This window comes from Parasteatoda tepidariorum, chromosome 4, assembly GCF_982258835.1.
Source record: "Parasteatoda tepidariorum strain Cologne lab strain chromosome 4, Ptep-v5.0, whole genome shotgun sequence".
Taxonomy (NCBI): domain Eukaryota; kingdom Metazoa; phylum Arthropoda; class Arachnida; order Araneae; family Theridiidae; genus Parasteatoda; species Parasteatoda tepidariorum.
The window spans coordinates 46,694,544-46,715,045 of NC_141758.1; the positions used below are offsets into that span (position 1 = coordinate 46,694,544).

General features: G+C 25.5%; 1 protein-coding gene across 2 annotated transcripts in view; it reads left to right on the forward strand.

The window, feature by feature from the left end:
* LOC107455049 (inactive dipeptidyl peptidase 10) overlaps window positions 1-20,502 on the forward strand; it is a 452,295-nt gene that overhangs the window by 187,510 nt on the left and 244,283 nt on the right. The window contains exon 1 of one of the 2 annotated variants that reach the window (XM_016072452.4): window positions 9,827-10,206. The exons of the other annotated variant lie outside the window; for it this stretch is intronic. Within the exon in view, the coding sequence (XP_015927938.1) occupies window positions 10,174-10,206 (33 nt within the window). The 5' untranslated portion in view covers window positions 9,827-10,173. Of the gene's footprint in view, window positions 1-9,826; window positions 10,207-20,502 lie in introns of those variants that run through there. 2 annotated transcript variants of the gene reach the window in all.

Consider the following 20,502-nt stretch of genomic DNA (forward strand, 5'->3'; position numbering starts at 1 on the left):
AGTTAAGTGCTTGTTTAGGATTTAACAGAAAAACTACTCAAATGCAGCTTTGAAATTTATTTTTAAGCAATATTATGATTTTTTTTCATTAGTTTTACTTGATGAATTTCGGCATTTTCTTTCTTTGATTGTAATGGTTGTGATTTTATGCATAGTTTTTTTTTATTTTTTATTCGTAAGTTTATCAAAGAACGCATAATGATTGCCTTAGACATGTAATAAAAATGATTAAAAGTGTGATAACTTTGTGTTAATGGAACAGTAAAAGAAGTGTTTCTCAAACTCAGTTTTTTATATTTATTTCTTCATTTTTAAAAAATTTCTAAATTAAACTTTGCAAGCATGATTTTTCATATGTATTACTGCATGTTTTCAGGTATTTAACTAATATAATAATAGTTAAGGTTAAAATTTCACGCACAAATATTTCTTGGTTCCATTAAGTTGAAGTAAGGATCAGTTTTCAATCACCAAGCATTATGAACAACCTTGGTTCGAGGAAAAAGAATCGAATACTACGAAAATTTGTTATGATTTTCAAACAATGTTTATTTTTTTAAAAATTTATAAGAGTGCTCACACACACACACACACACACACACACACAGAAGGAGAAAAAGATTGCAATAAAATATACGTAAAATATTAATTTTCAAACTTCAAAACATGTATGTTGTAAATTCTTAGTTAGCATTTTTGAAGCTTACGGGAAACAAAACGGTAAACAAAAGTAGGATTTTTGAAGGTAACGGAAAAATGTTATTTAGACTCACAGTTGTGTTAGTTTATTTTGATTTAATTATTTATTTATTATTATAATTATTATTATTTTTTTTGAATTCCAATTAAATAGATTGCTGTTTTTGTACTTTAAAATTTGATCTCTAAATCTGTCCGAATTTTCGTATAAAACCGAGATTTTATGTAAATTTTGAAACTTTTCTTGTAAATTTTTGACTGAAAACTTTAACATAAAAAATTGTGGTAGGCGAAAATTGTAATGCATGAAATTTTTCTCATATGCCGATAAAAAATTTTTTGACACACTTATATAAGGTTGACTTGGAATTTTAATCTGGAATTAATTATTTAAAAAATAACTTCAGTAATGACTTTTGTAATAAGACATAGAATTATCAAACTCATGTCAAGTTTAAGTTCAAAAGTTTAATAAAATTTGTTTCATTTAATCACTTTTACCTATACTTTTTACTAGTTTTTTTTTTTTAAATTTTTTTTCTGAAAAAAAAATTGGAAAGTGATTACAAAAAATCAAATGCCTCTGTTCATTCAGTTGTAGAGATTTAGATTTTAGTATAGGTTCTTAAAAATTATGACATTTTTGACACAGACATTTTTGACGCTGACATTTTTGTTACAGAGCATGCTAACTCCTTCGAACTCCCTACTTGATGTTCCATAGGCCCTGATTCATAAAAAGAATTTAAAAGCCCTTCATTAACATTTATTGAAATAATATTTTATATTTTCGTCATTTCGTAATCTTTTTCGTCATCCTCGATTGATTTATTTATTTAACATTTTAGTTTAAACCGTTCTTAGTTCACCACATATACATTAGAGAATTCATTAATTAATATTTTACATTTTTGTTCATTCTTATTTTCTTTATAAAAAATAAAATAAAAAAATTTTGCAGAATCCTAGCATTTTTCTCTAAAGTAAAGTAAATTTTTTTTAAAATCTTCTTTTCTTAAAAAAAATTCTTTTTTATCTGAAAAAAAAACGTCATATAAATTTTGCGATCATAAAATAAAAACTTTACAAGAAATAATTTAATTATCGTGCTGCCATCTATCAATATATAGAGAAGGTAACGGAGGTTGGGCTATTGCAAATGTTTACTTTGTATTTTATTCAATTTAAAAATGCAAAAAATAAACCTTAAACTTAATAAAAATAAAACTAATATATAATAATATTCCTTTGCGATTTAAACATTACTTGATATTACTAAACGTGAGCATTTGATTTTAACTTAATAACGATTTGCTTATGCTGATATTTTTAATTTGTAGGCTTCAAATAATGGAGTTTCATATCTCAGAAAATTTATATGTATTTGTGGTATAAGAAGTTGAAATTTTTGAAGCAATTCATCTTTTTCATAACAATCATAACATTTTCAAAAGGGGAAAAGTTAAAAATGAACGCATTCGTACTATAAAATAAAATAAAAAAGTGTTGGTTTAATTTATAATGAACGTTTCATTTCTGAACGAATAATTTTTGAAACATAAATTTCTTTTCAAAAGGGTAGAAGTTGAAAAAAAAACACTGTAGTAAAATGAAATAAGAACAAATAATGGTTTTATTTAATATGAACGTTTAGTTTTTGAACAATAATTTTAGAACTATAACATCGTTCCTATAACATTTTTTTACAAAAGAAGAGAACTTAAAGAACACAGTCGTAAATTGAAAAAAAATAATAATAACAATTTAGTTTAATACGGACGTTTCATTTTAAAGTGAATAATTTTTGAAGCCAAGATGTTATAAGTTAATAAACAACACTGTCCCAAAATTAACTAAAATATAATGTTTCAATTTAATATAAACTTTAAATTTTTGAACGAATAGTTTTTGAAGCATTAACATCTTTCCCGTAACATCCTTTTTCGAACGAGGAGAACTTAAAAAATAACCCAGTCTTAAATAAAGTAAAAAGTAACGGCCTAATTTAATACGAACGTTTAATTTTTGAGGCCATAATATCTCTTCTTAAAAAAAAAAAATGTATGGAATAGAAGTTAATAAAAGGCACAGTCGCAAAATGAAATATCATCCTTCTATATGAAAATTGAATGGAATTGGTTTAATTTTAAGCGTAAAAAAGAATTAGCTTTTGACTTTTTAAAACGAGGCTTTTAACTTTTAAAGCAAACGAATATTTTAGTATTATAAATAACTATTTGAATTTCGTTAAGGAAATTATAATGCAAATCCTAAAGTTTAATTAAATTATATTATAAAAATAAAGAAAACTTCAGAGCAATTTGTTAAAATTTCGAAATTTAAAACTTCTTAAATGCTGAAAAATAAAAGAAAATTTTCATCAGATTTTCTAAAGTTAACACAACAGATTCCCTTTTACAGTTAATATACGTTATTAACGTAATAAGTATATTATTACGGTATTGCAAAAGAAATGTAATGTGTTATAATAAGAAAATTACATTATAAACGTGCTTTTTCGTGAGCATCAGTCTTTGAATACATTTGAACTAATGTTTACACTCGTAAACAATTCAATTTTTGTAGCAACAAGTAAACATAGTAATATAGTAACAAATAAGTAACGTTAAACTTATTCCAAAACATTATCTATATAATATTTATAGTACATGAAACAATTAATCACCATATTAAATAAAAATACATATTATTTGTTTCACAATAAAACGTTTACTTCAGAAAAAAAAAAACATTTATATGTTACTAAGTGCTAATTTAAGGAATTAATTAAGTAGAAGAAAACACCTTTCTTAACAATAAATTGAAACTTAAAAATTTAATTTAACTACGAAAATTAAAATGCTGGAAAAGGAAAAATTGAAGCTTAAATTCTTCATCACTCGAGTTGATTTTGTAGACAGTTAAATCAAAAGAGTTGATACCAAAATGAAATATTTCTACAAAAAAATCCGACTTTAAATTTAAAAGTAATTGTTAATAAAAAATATAATTAATATGATTGCATGAATAATTTCTGATTTTTTTTCCTAATGTATTGTTGTTTTAACAAGTCTTTGAATCTTGGAAATGATATTTTAATTAGTTTACATCGAAGTTGCTATTTTGTTTAAATATTTGTGTTAGAAAGACTTTTTTCATAACGAATTGGAAATTGATGATAACTTTTTCTTTGAACTATTTTTCATCTAAGTCTTTACACTTAGTTCTGTTTTCGAAACTAGAACGTAATTCTCAACTTATTGTCCAATTTTATTCAAAAATATTAATATGCCAATATTTTATTTTCTGTAAGAAGTAAGACCGTTTCACGTAATTATATTTTATAATTGCATAAAGGGAATGATATATTTAACAGTTAAGAAGTTTAGAAATAAAAATATTTAAATGTAAATTTAAATAACAAACAAAAAAAATATAATAAATAGTAAAATATTTTAATATTGAATAATAATAAAGTAATAATTAACATTATTATTAATAATGATAATAAAATATTTAGTAATAATAATAATAATTAAAAAATATTTATTACTAATCGTAGTAATGAAATATAATATTTTATATTAATAATAAAATATTTTAAAATTTTATTTAAGTTTCCACGCATGATAGATAACGGAAAAACATTTTAATTCTTGACAAATAGATGGGTATTCAAAACACAAATTGCATTTAAGGAAATTTAATAACTAGTTTTGAGTTTGTTTTCCATTAGGCTTTGCTAGTTTGTACTTTTAAGAAAAGTCTGTTATAAATTCAAGATTGTCTTTCAGAATAAAATATAACATAAGTTTAAAATAAGACTAAAAAAAAAAAAAAAAAAAAAACGCATGGGCAGGCAAAACGGCTGTCCATAAAATGAAATTGCATGCATTATAGAAGTAGAAATCTATAATAACGGAACTAATAATAATGATAGAAATAATAATGAAAATAATAAAAAATAATAACAATAATGAAATGATAATAGTATAAAAATAATGTAATAATAATTTAATATAGATAGAGAAATATTACTTAATAATGAAATAGCATAAGAAGTATAGAAATAATAAAAATAATAATAGGGCAATAATGAAAATTATGAACTTCGTTCAAAATTAAGTAAAAAAGCGATATTCTTAGTTAAAACGAATCGCGTAAAATGATAGAAATAATAAATTAATTTGGAATTTGTGCTAAAAATAAATTAAATACAAGATTAAGTAAAAAAGCTATGTAACAATTCAATTTAGTTGATAATTTATAGCTTTAATTATAAACTAGTCTATTAATTACAGAAATAGAATGCCAAAAAATAATGATAAAATTTTCAAACTAAACATAAGATTTAATAACTAGGATATTTATTAAACTAGAAAAGTTTTATTAAAGTCAAAACATTATATTTTTTTTTAGTAAAAAGAGCAATTTTCCGATGAGAAAAAAAACATGGTTGAAACAAGCAGATTACAATAAAATTTACCATGTTTCTTACTTTATGAGAACATCCTAAAGCATGGAATTTTTTAACGAACAATTAGGTTATGACTTTTGGTAAAATGAACAATAAAATATAGATTTATTGCTCTGCTGCTTGGTAACAAGTGAGATAAAAGTTGGTAATTTTTTCATGATACGTTAGAGCATGGCAGAATCCATTTATTTGGTTTTCAGCTTTGTATTTTTACTTAATATATGTAAATAAGAACTGTAATTTTGAAATCCGGAATTTCTGGTAAACCGTTTCCATACAGATGGAAAAAACTACGTAATAAATAGTTTAAATACTGTATATTGTGGCTTTTTTTTTGTTGCCAGAATGTTATTACCATGCAGAATGGAAATTTTTACCGAATTCTTGTCTTTGTGCAAGATTTATCTATCAAATATTTTTATATGGTTCTGAAAGATTAATAAATAATACATAGATATAATAAATATTACAAAGATAGCAGATTTATACAGTCTCTCTACTAAAGAGAAAAAACAAATTACATTAGAAAATCTGATATTAATATCCATGTTTATTAATATGAAGACATTTCTAAAAAGTCAGCAAAAGTTTCTACCTTTTAAAGATTCCCTAGACGTGATTTTGTGCTAATCGTTTGTGTGCTTGAAATTTAAAAAAAAAAAGGTTTAGATTGTTTTTACAGCTATATTTCCTATATGATAAATTTCAGCTAAAACTTTTACCTGTCACTTTTTTTTAGCATATAGCACATATTACAATCCAAATAATTCGCATTTTAGTAACATATTATTAAATAACTAAAATCGAAATTATAATAATAATTAAGATTATCAAAGCTAAAATTGAAAGGATTTATAATTTACTCGTTTTAAATTTGCGCGTAATGAATTAATTGGCGAGCAACAATGAGCAGGACGTGGAGTCCCTTTTACACATATAAAGTAAATTATTAGAGAAAGCATGAATGATAGGGTCATTGTATTACATGAAGTTGAATTAACCGAGCTAAGTGAGCTTAAATTGCGATGCAATCCAGAAAGAAATACGTAAGCTAGTTCCAGTGTTTGGAGAGCATAAATGAACTTTTACAAGGATTTTACTAGAATTTTTTTTTCTAAATGCACTTAAAGAAAGAAAAGAATATAAAATTATCATATGTACTTAAAATTACTTTTATGTATACTTTAAATAATTTTATGTATATTTTAAATAATTATAATAAAATCTAAGATAAAATATGAAGAAAATAAAAGAAACAGTTCTTCAAACTCAATAAATGAGTTTATTATGTATGTTACAATTCTAATTTTTTCTTCCCTGTTCATGAACATAAGTTATTCTACAAGTTACATAAATTTTATACATTATATATATATATATATATATATATATATATATATATATATATATATATATATATATATATATATATATATATCATAAAAATTTAATAAATTAATATGTTTCTTATTACGAGTAGGTCTTTTTCTCTCTTTTGACTTTTATACTAAAACTTTAAAATTGTTAAATTATAGATATTTTTCATGCTGTAGTTTTTAAAATAAGCATTAGAAAGAAATTATTTATAAAAATTTTAAAACAAAATTCAATAATTCTAATCATAATAAAGTGTTAATAATAAAATAATAATCACAGTAAAAAAAATAATCATAACAATAAAATTTAATAAAGTTATCATGGAAGTTATATAAATTTTATGCAATATATAGATTTCATAAAAATTTAATAAATTCATATGTTTCTTATTGCGAGTAGGTCTTCTTTCTTTTAACCTTTACAAGCATTTATAATTTAACAATTCAAAACTTTAGAATTGTTAAATTATAAACGCTTTTTACGTTGTAGCTTTTAAAATAAATACTAGAAAAAAATTATTTATAAATATTTTTTTAAAAAAATTAATAAATCTAATCTCACTATTTTATTTTTTAAACATTTTGTTTAAACATTTAATTTAATATAAATTTACATTCTTTAAATATTTCTATACTAGGAGACTTCGCCCCCTGCTCGCTAACGCTCACCAACCCCCGGAACTGCTTTCGCAGTTCATTTCGGATTGCTTCGGAATCCAATGCTCGCTTTGCTCGCTCATTGGATACGTTCTTAACGTCTAGCTTTTGTATACTTTTTTGAACACTGAAGTTCCGAAAACTTTTCACTGTAGAAAATTCTAAACCTGTACATTTCAATATTAATTTGAAATTGCAAGCAGTTCACATATTTTTCTTAATCACACTATTCTAAATTTCAGTTGTTGAGAAAAGTAACTGTTTTGTTTCAAAATCTTTCCCACCAGAGGGCTAAAGCCATGTGTTGTAAAACAATATGAAATAGTAGTCTGCCACTGAACGCCGGATGTAAAGCATCGGCTTTGATGAATTTAATTTTGTATTTTTAATTCTCTGAAGGGCGCCACCCTAATAATATGGAATTTGTAAAATAAATGTAGATATTTTTGATTGTTGATGAAGCCCATCATTTTGTGTTTTCATCGGTGTTCAGAAGCAGAACAACAATAAGTTTTTTTTTATCACAAAAATATAAAATGTATAAAAAACAAAGAAAAGAGTAAGAAAATGTGTATAGTCATAGAAAAAGTTAAAATTATAATATAGTATGCATCAGTTAAAATAAAACTTTTGTTTAAGTCATTTCTAACAATTCAAATTTCTCCGAGGCAATTCTAAAGTATAAATTAAGGTAGAATTGTTAAGTTGAAACACAATATTTTTAGTTTTGATGTCAACAATACAATTCATTTTTCACAAAAACGATTGTTTCCATTGTTAAGTTCAATGTCAACAATTAAAATTTTTCTGAGGCAAACTCTTAACCTCTAAATATTACTTTTTTATGTACACATTTCTAAATGTCAGTATTCAACCACAAAACAACTTAAAGTCCTCAAATTTAGCATGAAGTTGTAAAATGTAATGAAAGAGGGTCATAGCAATAATGAAAGTTGAAGTAAAGTTAGTACTGTAAAATTAAAACAATATTTTTAATCAATGAGCCAAGTTCTTCAAGAAGCAGTTGTAGAAGTAGGTTTTTTATTTAAAACTTTTTATAGAATTTCTTTAAGAACACAATTGTTAATTTGGGCATTTGGCGATACAACACTTTTAGAATTGAAGGATTTGTTACGTCAAGCGCTCAGGTATCATAATTTTGATCCAGTTGCGCTTCTATGTCATCTTGATTTATGTTGCTAAGTTAACTTTCAAAAAATTCTATGGCTGGCAACAGCATTTTTATTTTTTAAGTTGTTTATTTTTTATTTCTTTTCGAATTCGTTATTTTTTTAGAGAAATGTTATTTAACCTAACAGAATTCTTTGCCGACTGTTCTCTGTATATATGAAGAAAATAAAGTAAATATTTAAGTGTTGTGAAAAGAATCTTATTTAGTTGTGCAAAGTACTTCAGCCAAAATTTGGGAGCCACGTAAGAGAAATATATATATTAGATCAGAAACACATCATTAAAAGGCAGAATGCTTTGGTGTTTTCAAAACATAAACAAAACGAAGTAAACGTTGCCACCGGCGGAAAAGAAATACAGCCAAAATTTGGGAGCCACGTAAGAGAATTATATATAATAGATTTTCTAAAGAATTATGTTGTCATACATACTTTTAAAAAATAATCTAAAATTTTGACTTTTATTTTTCATTTCGTAAGAAATGTAATTTAATATTTTTGAATAAAAAATGTTATCACTATAACCGTTACAAAACAGCAACTTTTACAAAATACTGAAAAGTTAATAATTTTGGAGAATGCTTTTTCATGGAATAAATTTTACGTAATGTTCAATCAAAACTTACGAAATTAAATTTTTTTAATGTTTTAACTATGAAAAGAAATTAAGTTTAATTTAGTTTTTATTGCATGAAAACTGAAAGAAATCTCTAAAATTATTAACTTTTCAATATTTCTAACCGTTATTTAAAAGGAAATTATTCTTAAAAAGTAACCTGCAATTTTTACAAGATATATTTCTAATATTTCTAACCAAAATTTTATTTACGAATTTTTTTTTTCCTTAACAACCAATGTATAGTTATTTTCTTTAAATTCTACAAAAGAATAATGTTTGAAAAAAGCGACAATAATATTACGGAATACAATTATTTAAAAGTTTTTAAAAATTTAGAATTATTTTTAAAATTTAGAATTATCCTAACGTTTTTATACTTTTTTATTTTTAAATTTCCATAATATTTAAAAGCAGTTAACTTTTTAATAATATTTTCTAGACATTGCCTTAAAAAGTCTAAAATATTTAGTAAATTTAAATGTAATATTTTTCAAGGCATTTTATTTTGTTTTAAATTATACTGAATAGTTAAATCTTTATTATTATTTTATGAACATAGAATTAAAGAAATTTTTTTTTCTATAACGAAACTTACTAAGGAAAAAAAACATAGTTATTCAAAGGACTTGAAGAGCTTAATCTACAGGTTTAAAAGCATGATGTATTTTATTAACATCTGTAAAATTTATAAAACGATCAATTTGTTTTCTATATGGAAACAGACTTCTCTAAAATTAGTTTATATTTCATTCAACAGATGGCAGGGCGACGTTTTATGGTCTGTAAACTCTATTGATCTCTACCCCAAGAAGCTGAAGAGTATGTTTCATTGTCCAATAATACTCTGTCTCTAAAACACTGCAGTGGGCTTAAGACATAGCAATACAACAGAATTGCCTCTTTAGCTCAAACAATCCTTTGTTACTATAAATAATTAATTAGCAGATAACTTATACTAGAACTATATTGTCCTCTAAAATGTAGCAAAAAAATACAAACTCTAATTTCGTCCTTTTTCGCACGGTGCCCTTTTACTCACATGTTACTGTTATTTAATGTTATAAAATTAAAAACTATTTTTCTGTATATTGAATGTTGTTAGTTTCTATTTTCCTGAATAAACTGAGATCTATCTCAGTCTATAGAATATAGACGATGGCGGATAATTATGCAAGCTATGATGAGGAGGTATGATTTGTCAATATATTAATTTTTTTCCTTGTAGAATAAAATAGATCCTCCTTATCTATCTTAATCCAAGCCCGAATCCTTTTCCTTGCATTTTTCCTTTCGAAATTAGTTTGCATTTTTGAAATTTTTTTCTAAAAAGTAGATCTAGAATTTCTATTTCTTATTTTCTTTACAGAGATTGATGCGATAATTATACTTTCTGAATTTTGATAACGTTCAGAGGTTTTTTGGAAGTATATATAAAGTTTTATTTCTTATTTTTTAAGGAATTTCATAAGAAAAAAAAATTATACTTTTGAAATTTCAATCACATTGAGTCGTTTTTTAAATAGTTGTTTTTCTTAATTGTCAGAGAATTTTATGAGAAAAAATTAATTGTGAATTTTCAGTAATATTTAGAATTCATAAAACTATTTTTTTTCTTCTAAGATAAAATTAAAAGTTTTTTTTGGTACCTAAATTGGGGTTTGAAATAAAATATGAAATGTTCGTAATGAATTATAATTGGAATTAGTTTTGTACCCATATGCTTCATGTGAAAAGCGTTTTCATAAATTGAGGTGAAAATTGGTTTTAAAATATTTTTTCGGAATGTTTGATTTAAATGCTATAAATTAACAAATCTAAAAAAATTAGCAAAAATACAAAATGAAATATTAAAACGTTTGAAATAATAAAATTATATTAGAACTATTAACACATTTATTGTAATTTGGACTTGGGATTCAAAACTTAAACTAATATTTTCTTTAAATAAATTTAATTTGCCCCACACTTTGTAAGCATATAAATATTCTTTTGGGGGCAATTTAATTTATACAGAACTATTATATACTATATTAATTTAAGATCTGAACTTATTTAAGCCACTTACGGTTTATATTTCATTAACAAATATATTACTTCAATTAATATGTTTTAATTCAAAGCTTTATCATTTTCCTTATATTTCTTTTTCAAAATCAAAATTATTTTGCATAGAATTGTTAACAGTAGATCCAAATATTTTCTTATTTTTTAGAGAGTTCGACGAGAGAAAAAACTACACTTTTAAATTTGTCCTTTCGATTTTAATTCGTCTTTTGACTTGTCTTATAAGATGAAAATAAAACGCTTCTTTTTCGTGCAATTTTTCTTTTAAATTTAATATTAGGTTCGAATTAAAAAAAGAACTGTAATTCGAATAATTGTTTTATGATTATATTTTCTCTAAATCGCATCTTAATACAAAAGAGGTGAAAATTATTAGTTCCCTTTTTCATATTTGAAATATTCAATTATTTAGTAAGAAAATAGCGTAAATTAATTCATCAAATATATTGAATCAAAAGTTTGAAAAATACATAATACCACACTCGAAACAATGGCATTATACTTCAACTATTAATACACTTATTAATCTGATAAGTACGACATCAAACTAACTTATACCGGATTTTTACACAGAAAAATGACCTTTGGGCAGGATTCTATAATTCCTGCACTAGTCACGTATCGATTTAAAATATCTATATAATCTTTATTGCCTACATTTTGAGAAAACGTGCAAGGATTGTCAAAACAATTCACTGTGCTATAGTTCAGCAAAAATGCATACTCTGATTATTATTATAAAATACTAGGGACCTTTTGCTTCCAGGACGCTTCGCTCACTAAATTTCACAACTATTTTTTGTTTTCACGAAAATAAACTGACTGATACATAAAGCAAAGAAATAACGTGAAAAAAGGACAAATAAAGCTTCTGGAATGGACATATGGTTCCGGTTCTATAAACAATAACCGTGCTTTATGTCTAAGGACCTTTATGTTAAAGGACAGTAAAAAAGACAGACACGTTTGTTAGAGACACTTCCAAATTTGGTGTCTAAACACTGATGAAGGTTCTTGTTTATGGAAACGAACTATATAATGTTCATTGCTGTACTTGTACTTTATTCGTATTTTTTTTTCTTCTTTATTCTACATAGCGCAAAGTAAACCCTAATTTCATTTGAAGATTGATACAGCTCAAATAAAAAATACATTGAGTTACTTCAGAATAAAGAATTCTTAATTGGACTATTTAATTATAGTAGCATGCATAAATCTGGAATATTATGAACTGGAAAGTATCCTTTAATTTATATAATATTACCTTGCTCACATCCATTCGGGTCCCTCCTTGGAAACCAACACATCAAACGCACTTCAGTACTGCAGTAAGAACGCACTTTAATACAAAACCCCTCTATTTACTCTTTTACCTCAATTTGCGCTTCTGGTTTCATATTTTGCAATCTGGCAATCTTGTTTCGAAAATATTTTAAATCATTCTTAAAAAATTTCCCGTTCATGTAAGTTCATTTGAATTCGCTGATCGCTTTATAGATTTCTTTTCATGTTTTATTCTGTTTTTTCTTTACATTTTAATTTCTGTTTTTACGTAATACTTTTACTTCACGTGTTCTATTTTATTTGTTGTAAATTAAAAAAAAATTTTTTTTGAGTGTTCCTCACACTATTGTATTGATACATTTTGCTTTGACTATATTGATACAATATCAGAAAGCACTCCTTTTTGCGGATATAATCGTGTGAGCTGATGAAAAGATTATATCTTTCATTTTCCGGATTTTATTAATATTTTTTCCCTCTTTTCGGAATTTCTTTTCGGATTTTTATTCTTTTTATTATTACCATTTTTATTTTTCTTAAGTTTAGCTTAAGCTTAAAACTTTAAGTTTTGCTTAAATATTTATCAAAATATGGACATTTTTAAGAAACACAAATTTTTTTCCCCTCTGCGTTTTTGCTATGACATTAAAAACATTCAATAAAATGAAACAATATTTTTTGTGCAATTTAAAATTAATAGCAAAATTTTTTGCTTCAAAATTTGAAGAAAAAAAATTTAAATATGTAAGTAATTAAACTAGTTCTTTCATACTGTGCATGTGAGAAAAAATTAAAAATTCATAATTTTGTAGTTTGTCGTATATGGCAACTAATTTTTTCATTAGTTGCCATATCCGATTCACTACAAAATTAGAAATTTTTTATTCATAATTTTGTAAGTCCAATTTTAAAAAAAGTATCATTTAAAAGGTTTCAAGAAATTTTCAAAGTAGTTTTTGTACTTTGAGAGAAAGAACAAAACGATATAGGGTTTTCTACAATTATTATTTTGCATCATAAGAAAAAATTAAATAACAAATTACCATACCTTTCAATAAACGTTTATACACCAAAATGTTATTGTATAAGCAATGAACACATGCAAAATAAAAGATACTTTTATAATCACCAACAGTACCGGCGCCATTTTTAATGAATCTTGTTAGATAGTACAAATTGAAATTTGTAGAAAAACCCTTGTCGTTATGAGCTTTTTTTAAGTAAAAAAATATGAAAATTAAGTGCAAATTTGCTTTAAAATTTTAGAGTATTCATATCGCGGTTTTTTAATCAGTTTCCAAATGCAATTCACTGTAAAATTAAAAGAAAAAAAATTTTATTTATTCCGCACATGCGCAGTATAAAAGAGCTATTTTAATTACCAATATCTAGCGCAGTTTGCGCAGTTATCTCGCTTAGTACAAAGGTTTTCAAAATTTTAAAACAATAATTTTGTAACTAATTTTAAATTTCTCCAAAAATGTTGTTTCCATTTGTTGTATACTTTTTAAGCAATAGCAAAAAAAAGAGGAAAAAAAATTACTAGACAAAAAAAATTTTTTTTTTTATTAAATGCCCATATTTTCATAAATATTTAAGCTAGATTTATGAAAATTTGTGCAATTTTTGTATATAATAGCCGAAATGATTGTCAGAAATAGCAAATACTTTTAAACAGTTTATATTCTCAAAGCTAGGAAATAATATGTATGCTTGCGTAATTTACAAAGCATTGAAGATTTATGCAAATGGAGAATTTAAAGTTCCAATAAAAAATCTGCGGAATATGTGATAAGTCGTATCGTGTAATATATGTTATGGTTAAAGTATTAAATCCGGTTGTTATTAAAAATAACCCATGAAGTTTACTCAATGTGATTAAATGGTTTACATAGCATTCGGACATAGGTATGCCTTTTTGTATATATGTTACGGTTAAAGTGATAGACCCGGTTATGATTTATACTAACCGGTCAGAATTAATAATAAACGCTCCTTTTGGTCAAAGTGAGAAATAAAAAGGAGAAATTTCCGTATCGTGATCTGTGGCAGAATAATTCTCAAGTTCTGGCAACTTCCGGGCAGCTGCCCGTAGAAAGTAAAAAAATCATCTAAGAAAGGGATCAACGCAAAGGCTATAACTTGTTTCCGCTCCCGGTCAAATAACTACATGTTTTACGCCAAGTACAATTGCCAAGGCCATGTTTTACGCCAAGTACAATTGCCATTTTAAACTTGAAAAATTTTAAAACAAAAAACATCTAGATGTTTGCGGTTATTATTAATTTTCACCGGTTAGTATTAATAATAACCAGCTTTAAAATAATGCAAACAATCGAGGAATAAAAATAATAAAACATGTATTTGAAAAAAACTATAAATAAACAATTTAATGCCATTTCTTATTGAAACCTATTAAAAAAATATATGCTTTACGAATAAATAAAAGCGCTATTTTAATAAAATGACACTATTTTTGTTTTTGGTTGAGTTAAATTTTTTCCAAATACATTATGTATTGAATATGACATCAATGACTGAGCACAAGTGCATTTTTGCTTAATGTTAAAATATTATTACACGTTATTTACGGCAAGAAGCTTAAACTACAACTGTTATTTCATTCCAAGTGCATAAACATTTTGATGCTTAAGTGAATTTGTCTTAATTTTCTCATCTGTTCTGCGTTACTAAACTTTTACGTTCTCTAATTTAATAAATGCACATCGTTATTAATTTTCATTCCATATTCTTTCTACTTGTCTTAACCATTTGCGCTCGAGGTTCCTTCCTCAAAAGTTTTCCTTTTCAAATTAAATTATTTCCAGAAAATTTATGATAAATGACCATCAAAGATTTATTCATATGTCAGATGAAAATAAATTTGCTCGTGAAAAAATCACATAGTTATGAGAAATCAAATCTTGGATATGTCGGGCTTGATTAATACGAATTTTTTGGTTTTATTGCAAGTAGGGAGTGTCGGGTACCCCCGTCCACTGTCAATTTCATACGTATAGAATATTTTTTCAAGTCAATGGGCCATCGGACATTAATTATTACATTAAAAGAAGATTATTTTCAAAGTTTCAAGTACTTATGCAGCTGGTAGCATGGTAAACAATAGTTTTGAAAATATGTTGAATACAGTAGTCATGAAATTAAGAAAAATTGGTTGAATGTTTCGATTAAACTTCATTTTAATACTAAAAAAATAATTTTTTCTATACTTACAGCATTAAAGTATATAGTCTTAAGTTTAATTTGCACAAAGATAGAAGTTTATATGTGAAAAATTGTTCGAGTAATTACAAATTTACAAAAAAATTGGATTTCGTGTAGCCCCGCTCACATGAATGCCAGGTATTACAGCCCAATTTTATTTCGCCGATAAATGTACGGCTGCAAAGATTATTATTTTATTGCTTCAAATTTAAATGTTATATGCATTTTTAACAACAAATATTGTTGTTATTAAATGATTGTTATTAAATGATAGAATTCACTAAAAGTATATAAATATGTAATAAATAAAATAATTTTGTGATAAAAATGATAAATGAGGTTTATCTATTGTCAATACATTGGTCATTTTCATTTACACCTGAAAAAACAGTCAAAAAACTTAGTTTTTGTGACTGGGCTACCCAAATGTGTCGGGCTACCCGACACATTTTAAAAAGAGCTGAAAAACATATTTTTATAAATTTCTATTTTTTTAAGTTAAACTATTCTTTTTTTGGTTTATTCTTTATGCATTATTTATTAGATGATAAAACAATAGAAACATACAAAAATATTGATTATTACTCAATATTATACAGAAATATAAGCAATACTCCTTAAGTGGGCGGGGCTACCCGACTCTCCCCTTAGTTTGATACGTGTTGTGAATTATCATAAATTTTCACTGATTTAATTACTGATTTTCATGCACAATTATTAAAGCAATTTTATTTAAGTTTTTAAGATCTTGGTTTTTATTTAATATTAGGCGAAAAATTTAAGTGATTTATTGCTGGAAAGAAAGTGAAAAAGTATTTCGTGTAATTTGAAACATAATTCACTGGTGTAAGAAGTTAAGAGTATTTGCAGACTTGGTCGATTATCTCCAGAGCTACAGGATTCATTTTAATGAAATTTTGATATGGACATACATTGATACAATACAAAACAGATAACCATTCAACAATTGTAATACACTTGCATGATTGTACGTAACACTCGTTGGAGACGGAAGGTATGAAATTGCCACAGGAAATGACAAACTGCCTTATTTCAAGCATGAAATCACGCTTCAAGGCTTGTATATCTGTAAAAGGGGACTATACACCCCATTTTTTTTGTTTATTTTGCAACCGCTGTTTCATACCTTCAGCCTCCAATGAGTGTTATGCAAGATCATACCTGTGCATTACAATTGTTTAATGGTTATTTGCTTTGTACAGTGTCAATGTATGCACACATTAAATTTCATTAAAATCGGTCCTGTAGTTCTAGAGATAATCGACCAAGTCTGCACTCTTAATTTCTGGCACCAGTGTAGATAAAACAACCAACAGCAAACGTTTAAACAACTCTATTTAAGCTTATGGCTATTCAAGGAAATTTTTTTAAGATTTATCTTCTTATTGCTTGAATTTAAAATTTAGAATATAAATTTGCGAAATACTGAACCTAATAGATGAAATGAATTAATATTTATGACGAAAATAACCCTTTTCAAATTAATTTTTTTCTCTGTCTATTTTCCGGCGATACTTATTTTTATTCTTAAAGTAAAAGACGAAAAAACTTTGATGTATTGTGGAATATCGCATTTAGAATACTTTAAAATTAATTAAACTATAATAATTTTTCTTATTAGTTAACAATTAATCAGTAATTTTTTTGTTTTTGAATTGTTTCTTTTTGTAAAATAGAACTGAATACTAACTAATGAATTAATATGTGAATACTAACTGCGAACGTCATAGATACGGTCGGATAAATTGGCAATTGCGCTATCAAATTTTAGCGTTTTACCTAACCTTAATACAAATTAATACATCGATTAGTTATTTAATTTGTGCATAATTTAATTATTCCATCTATCATAATTCTAAATAGATTTTAATATTTTAATTGTGGGCAAGAATAATTAAAAAAATAAAATATCACATTCTACTCTGTATCATTTCTACTTACGCACCAATCATTTCTACAGACGCAACTATGCCCCTAATGGGGAATTTATCGGTTAATGGTTAAGGTTGGAAGACAAGACAGATTATTGAAAAAAGTGAAAAAATAGCAAATAAAAACAAAAAGGAGAAGAAAATAATAAGAAATAAAAAATAAAAGTAAAAAATACAAAAACTGAAAAAAAGAAAAAAAGAACGATTTTTCCATTAGTTAGGGTATTTTGATTAGAAAGCATCCAGAGGAAATTGGTCAAGTTTAGTAATGGTTTGTATCATTTCTTCAAATTGAGCAAAAATAAAAGACAAACCAGGTTTTAATGATATAAAGCCAAGCAGTATCATTGCTCTTTTGACTATCATGTCTTCAAATCGTCGACCTTAAACCGAATAAAATTAGGCGTTAGCAATCTTAGCCACTTAAACTCAGAAACCAATTTCTTCAATGTGCATTATTGCCAGCTAATATATTTGAAGCTAAAAAACCATTGTAGGGAATACCGAGCAAAGTAATCTACTTTGTGAATCCTAATAGGGTGCGAAACTCTCAGAAACTGTACCGAGAAAGAGTTATTTATCTAATACGCAATAATATAATGTCTTATCAGCATACATAATCTTGATTCGGGCATGTCTGACTTGGATTGATGTCATCCAGATTCAGTCGGTTAAAAATAGAAGCATTGACCCAAATTTTAAATGATTCATATTTATGATTTGTTCTTTTTTTATTATACAACATATATTTATAATTAATCCTAAAAATAAATTATAAACATGAGAAGAATGAATTATAAATACATCCTAAAACATATTTATTTTTTATTCTTTCCTTATTCATTCATTCTTTAATTTTCCTTATTAAAATGAAGCACGTTTCGGGTCGAAGGTGGATACTGGTACATTTTAAAAAGCAAAAAAATTTATATCAGGTATGAGTAATGCATTATACAGTTCTTTAGCTCAATATTAATTTACTACACTTTAGCAAAACAGTGTACAGTGCGCCAAGTTGAATTTCAAAATAGTCACATATTTGAAATTTGAATTCTCAGGAACTGCTCGACCAATTTTGCTCAAATTATGTATTTTACTATTTTCAATTATACTTTTTTAAAATGAGGGGAAAATAGTATACCTAATATTCAAATTTTTCTACCATTTTTAAAAAAAAAAAGAATAATAAATATCTTCAAAATTTTTTTTTGCACAGCATTGTCTTTGGATAAACGAATTTTATAATTGTGTGCAAACATTTTTCAAATCGCTTAAAAAGTTCTCGAAGTGCGGCGAAATACGCAAAAAAGTAAAATTAACATTGAAGGGTCCAAATTCGGCCCAGATTGCGGTATTTTGAGGGTTAGAAATCCGAATCAGTCGATAAAAAGGTATGTTTATTCAGAGATGTTTTTGTGTCTTATTTTGTAACTTAAGATTGAGTCCCTAGAACGTGAAGATCCAATGATTAGATCAAAAGTTATTCAGGGCGGTCCAATTTTTTTGCGCACTGTTCATTTGAAAATATCATGTAATATCTCAAATATAATTTGAACTACATTTTTTCCGTTGCAAATGAGTATGTTTTTTTTTATTGAGAATCTTACGCATTTTGTCTGAAGGTTTTTTTAATGAGTCAGAAAGACAGTAACTTTCTTCTATAAATTTAAAATTTAAAATAAAGGTTTATGCAGATTGTTTTGTTTTCATTCATCCTTTTTCGATGAGAAAACTTTTTTTGAACAAATTGCGAAGCCTGGGGCAGTGTTATATTATCTTTCTGTAAAATGGAAAGATTTGTTTCAGTGAGCATTTTTCTCCTTCGTTATTATCAAGGGAATTTGCATAAGATAAGCGCTGCATAATATTACTAAATGTATCAAAGCATAAAACATATTATGCTTTCATAATTTTTCAACGCTGTATCTTATTTGAAAATCGTAGTTTCTTTTTGCATGCATTCAAGATTATTTTTGCATTATTGTATCGATTTTAATGATTAACGTGTAAAGTGAACGTTTAGGAGATAAATATGTATTTGAACAGAAAATGTTTTTCTTAAAAAAAATTTTGAAATGTTTTCTATGAGTTTATCAACTATTCTGTGAAATAATATTGAAAAGATTGCGTAGTGGAATATTTTTTGAGTTTGAATTTAAATTCGCTCAAAATTTGTAAGTTTTGTTCTTTGGTATGAAATAAAAAAATAAAACATTAATATATATATATATATATATATATATATATATATATATATTCCATGTGCAAATCCATTACTGGCAGATCCGTGGCTAAAATTATGTGCAAAACAGACAATTCATGTTTCTTTTATATATTTTATATTTCTTTCTTAAATAAATATTTATTTTCTAAAATTACTTATGGTCAACTTCTTTAAATTATCCAGTATAATATTATCTTGTCCTTCCATTTCGGGCCCATACTTGGCAACTAACAAATCAAACGCACTTCAGCAATGCAGTAAGAATGACACTTTAAAACAAAACTCCTCTAGTTACCCTCAATTTGCGCTTTTGTTTTCATATTTTGCAATCTGGTCACGAAAATATTTTTTGAATCATTCTTGAAAAATTTCCCGCTCATGTAAGTACATTTGAATTCGCTACTCGCTTTATAGATTATGTTTTATTCTGTTTTTTCTTTTTCTTTTACTTTATTTTCTGTTTTTAGGTGTTATTTTTATTTATTGTGTTCTACTTTATTTGTTGTAATTTTTGTAAAAAAGGTTTTTGAGTGCTCCTCACACTATTGTATTAATATATTTTGCTTTGGCTGTATTGATACAATATCAGAAAGCACTCTTTTTTGCGGATATAATCGTGTGGACTGATGAAAAGATTATATCTTTTATTTTCCGGATTTTTAAGAAATATTTTAATCTTTCTTCTCCCCCCAGTTGTTGTCTATTTTTTTATTATTATTTTTCTTTCCCCCCACC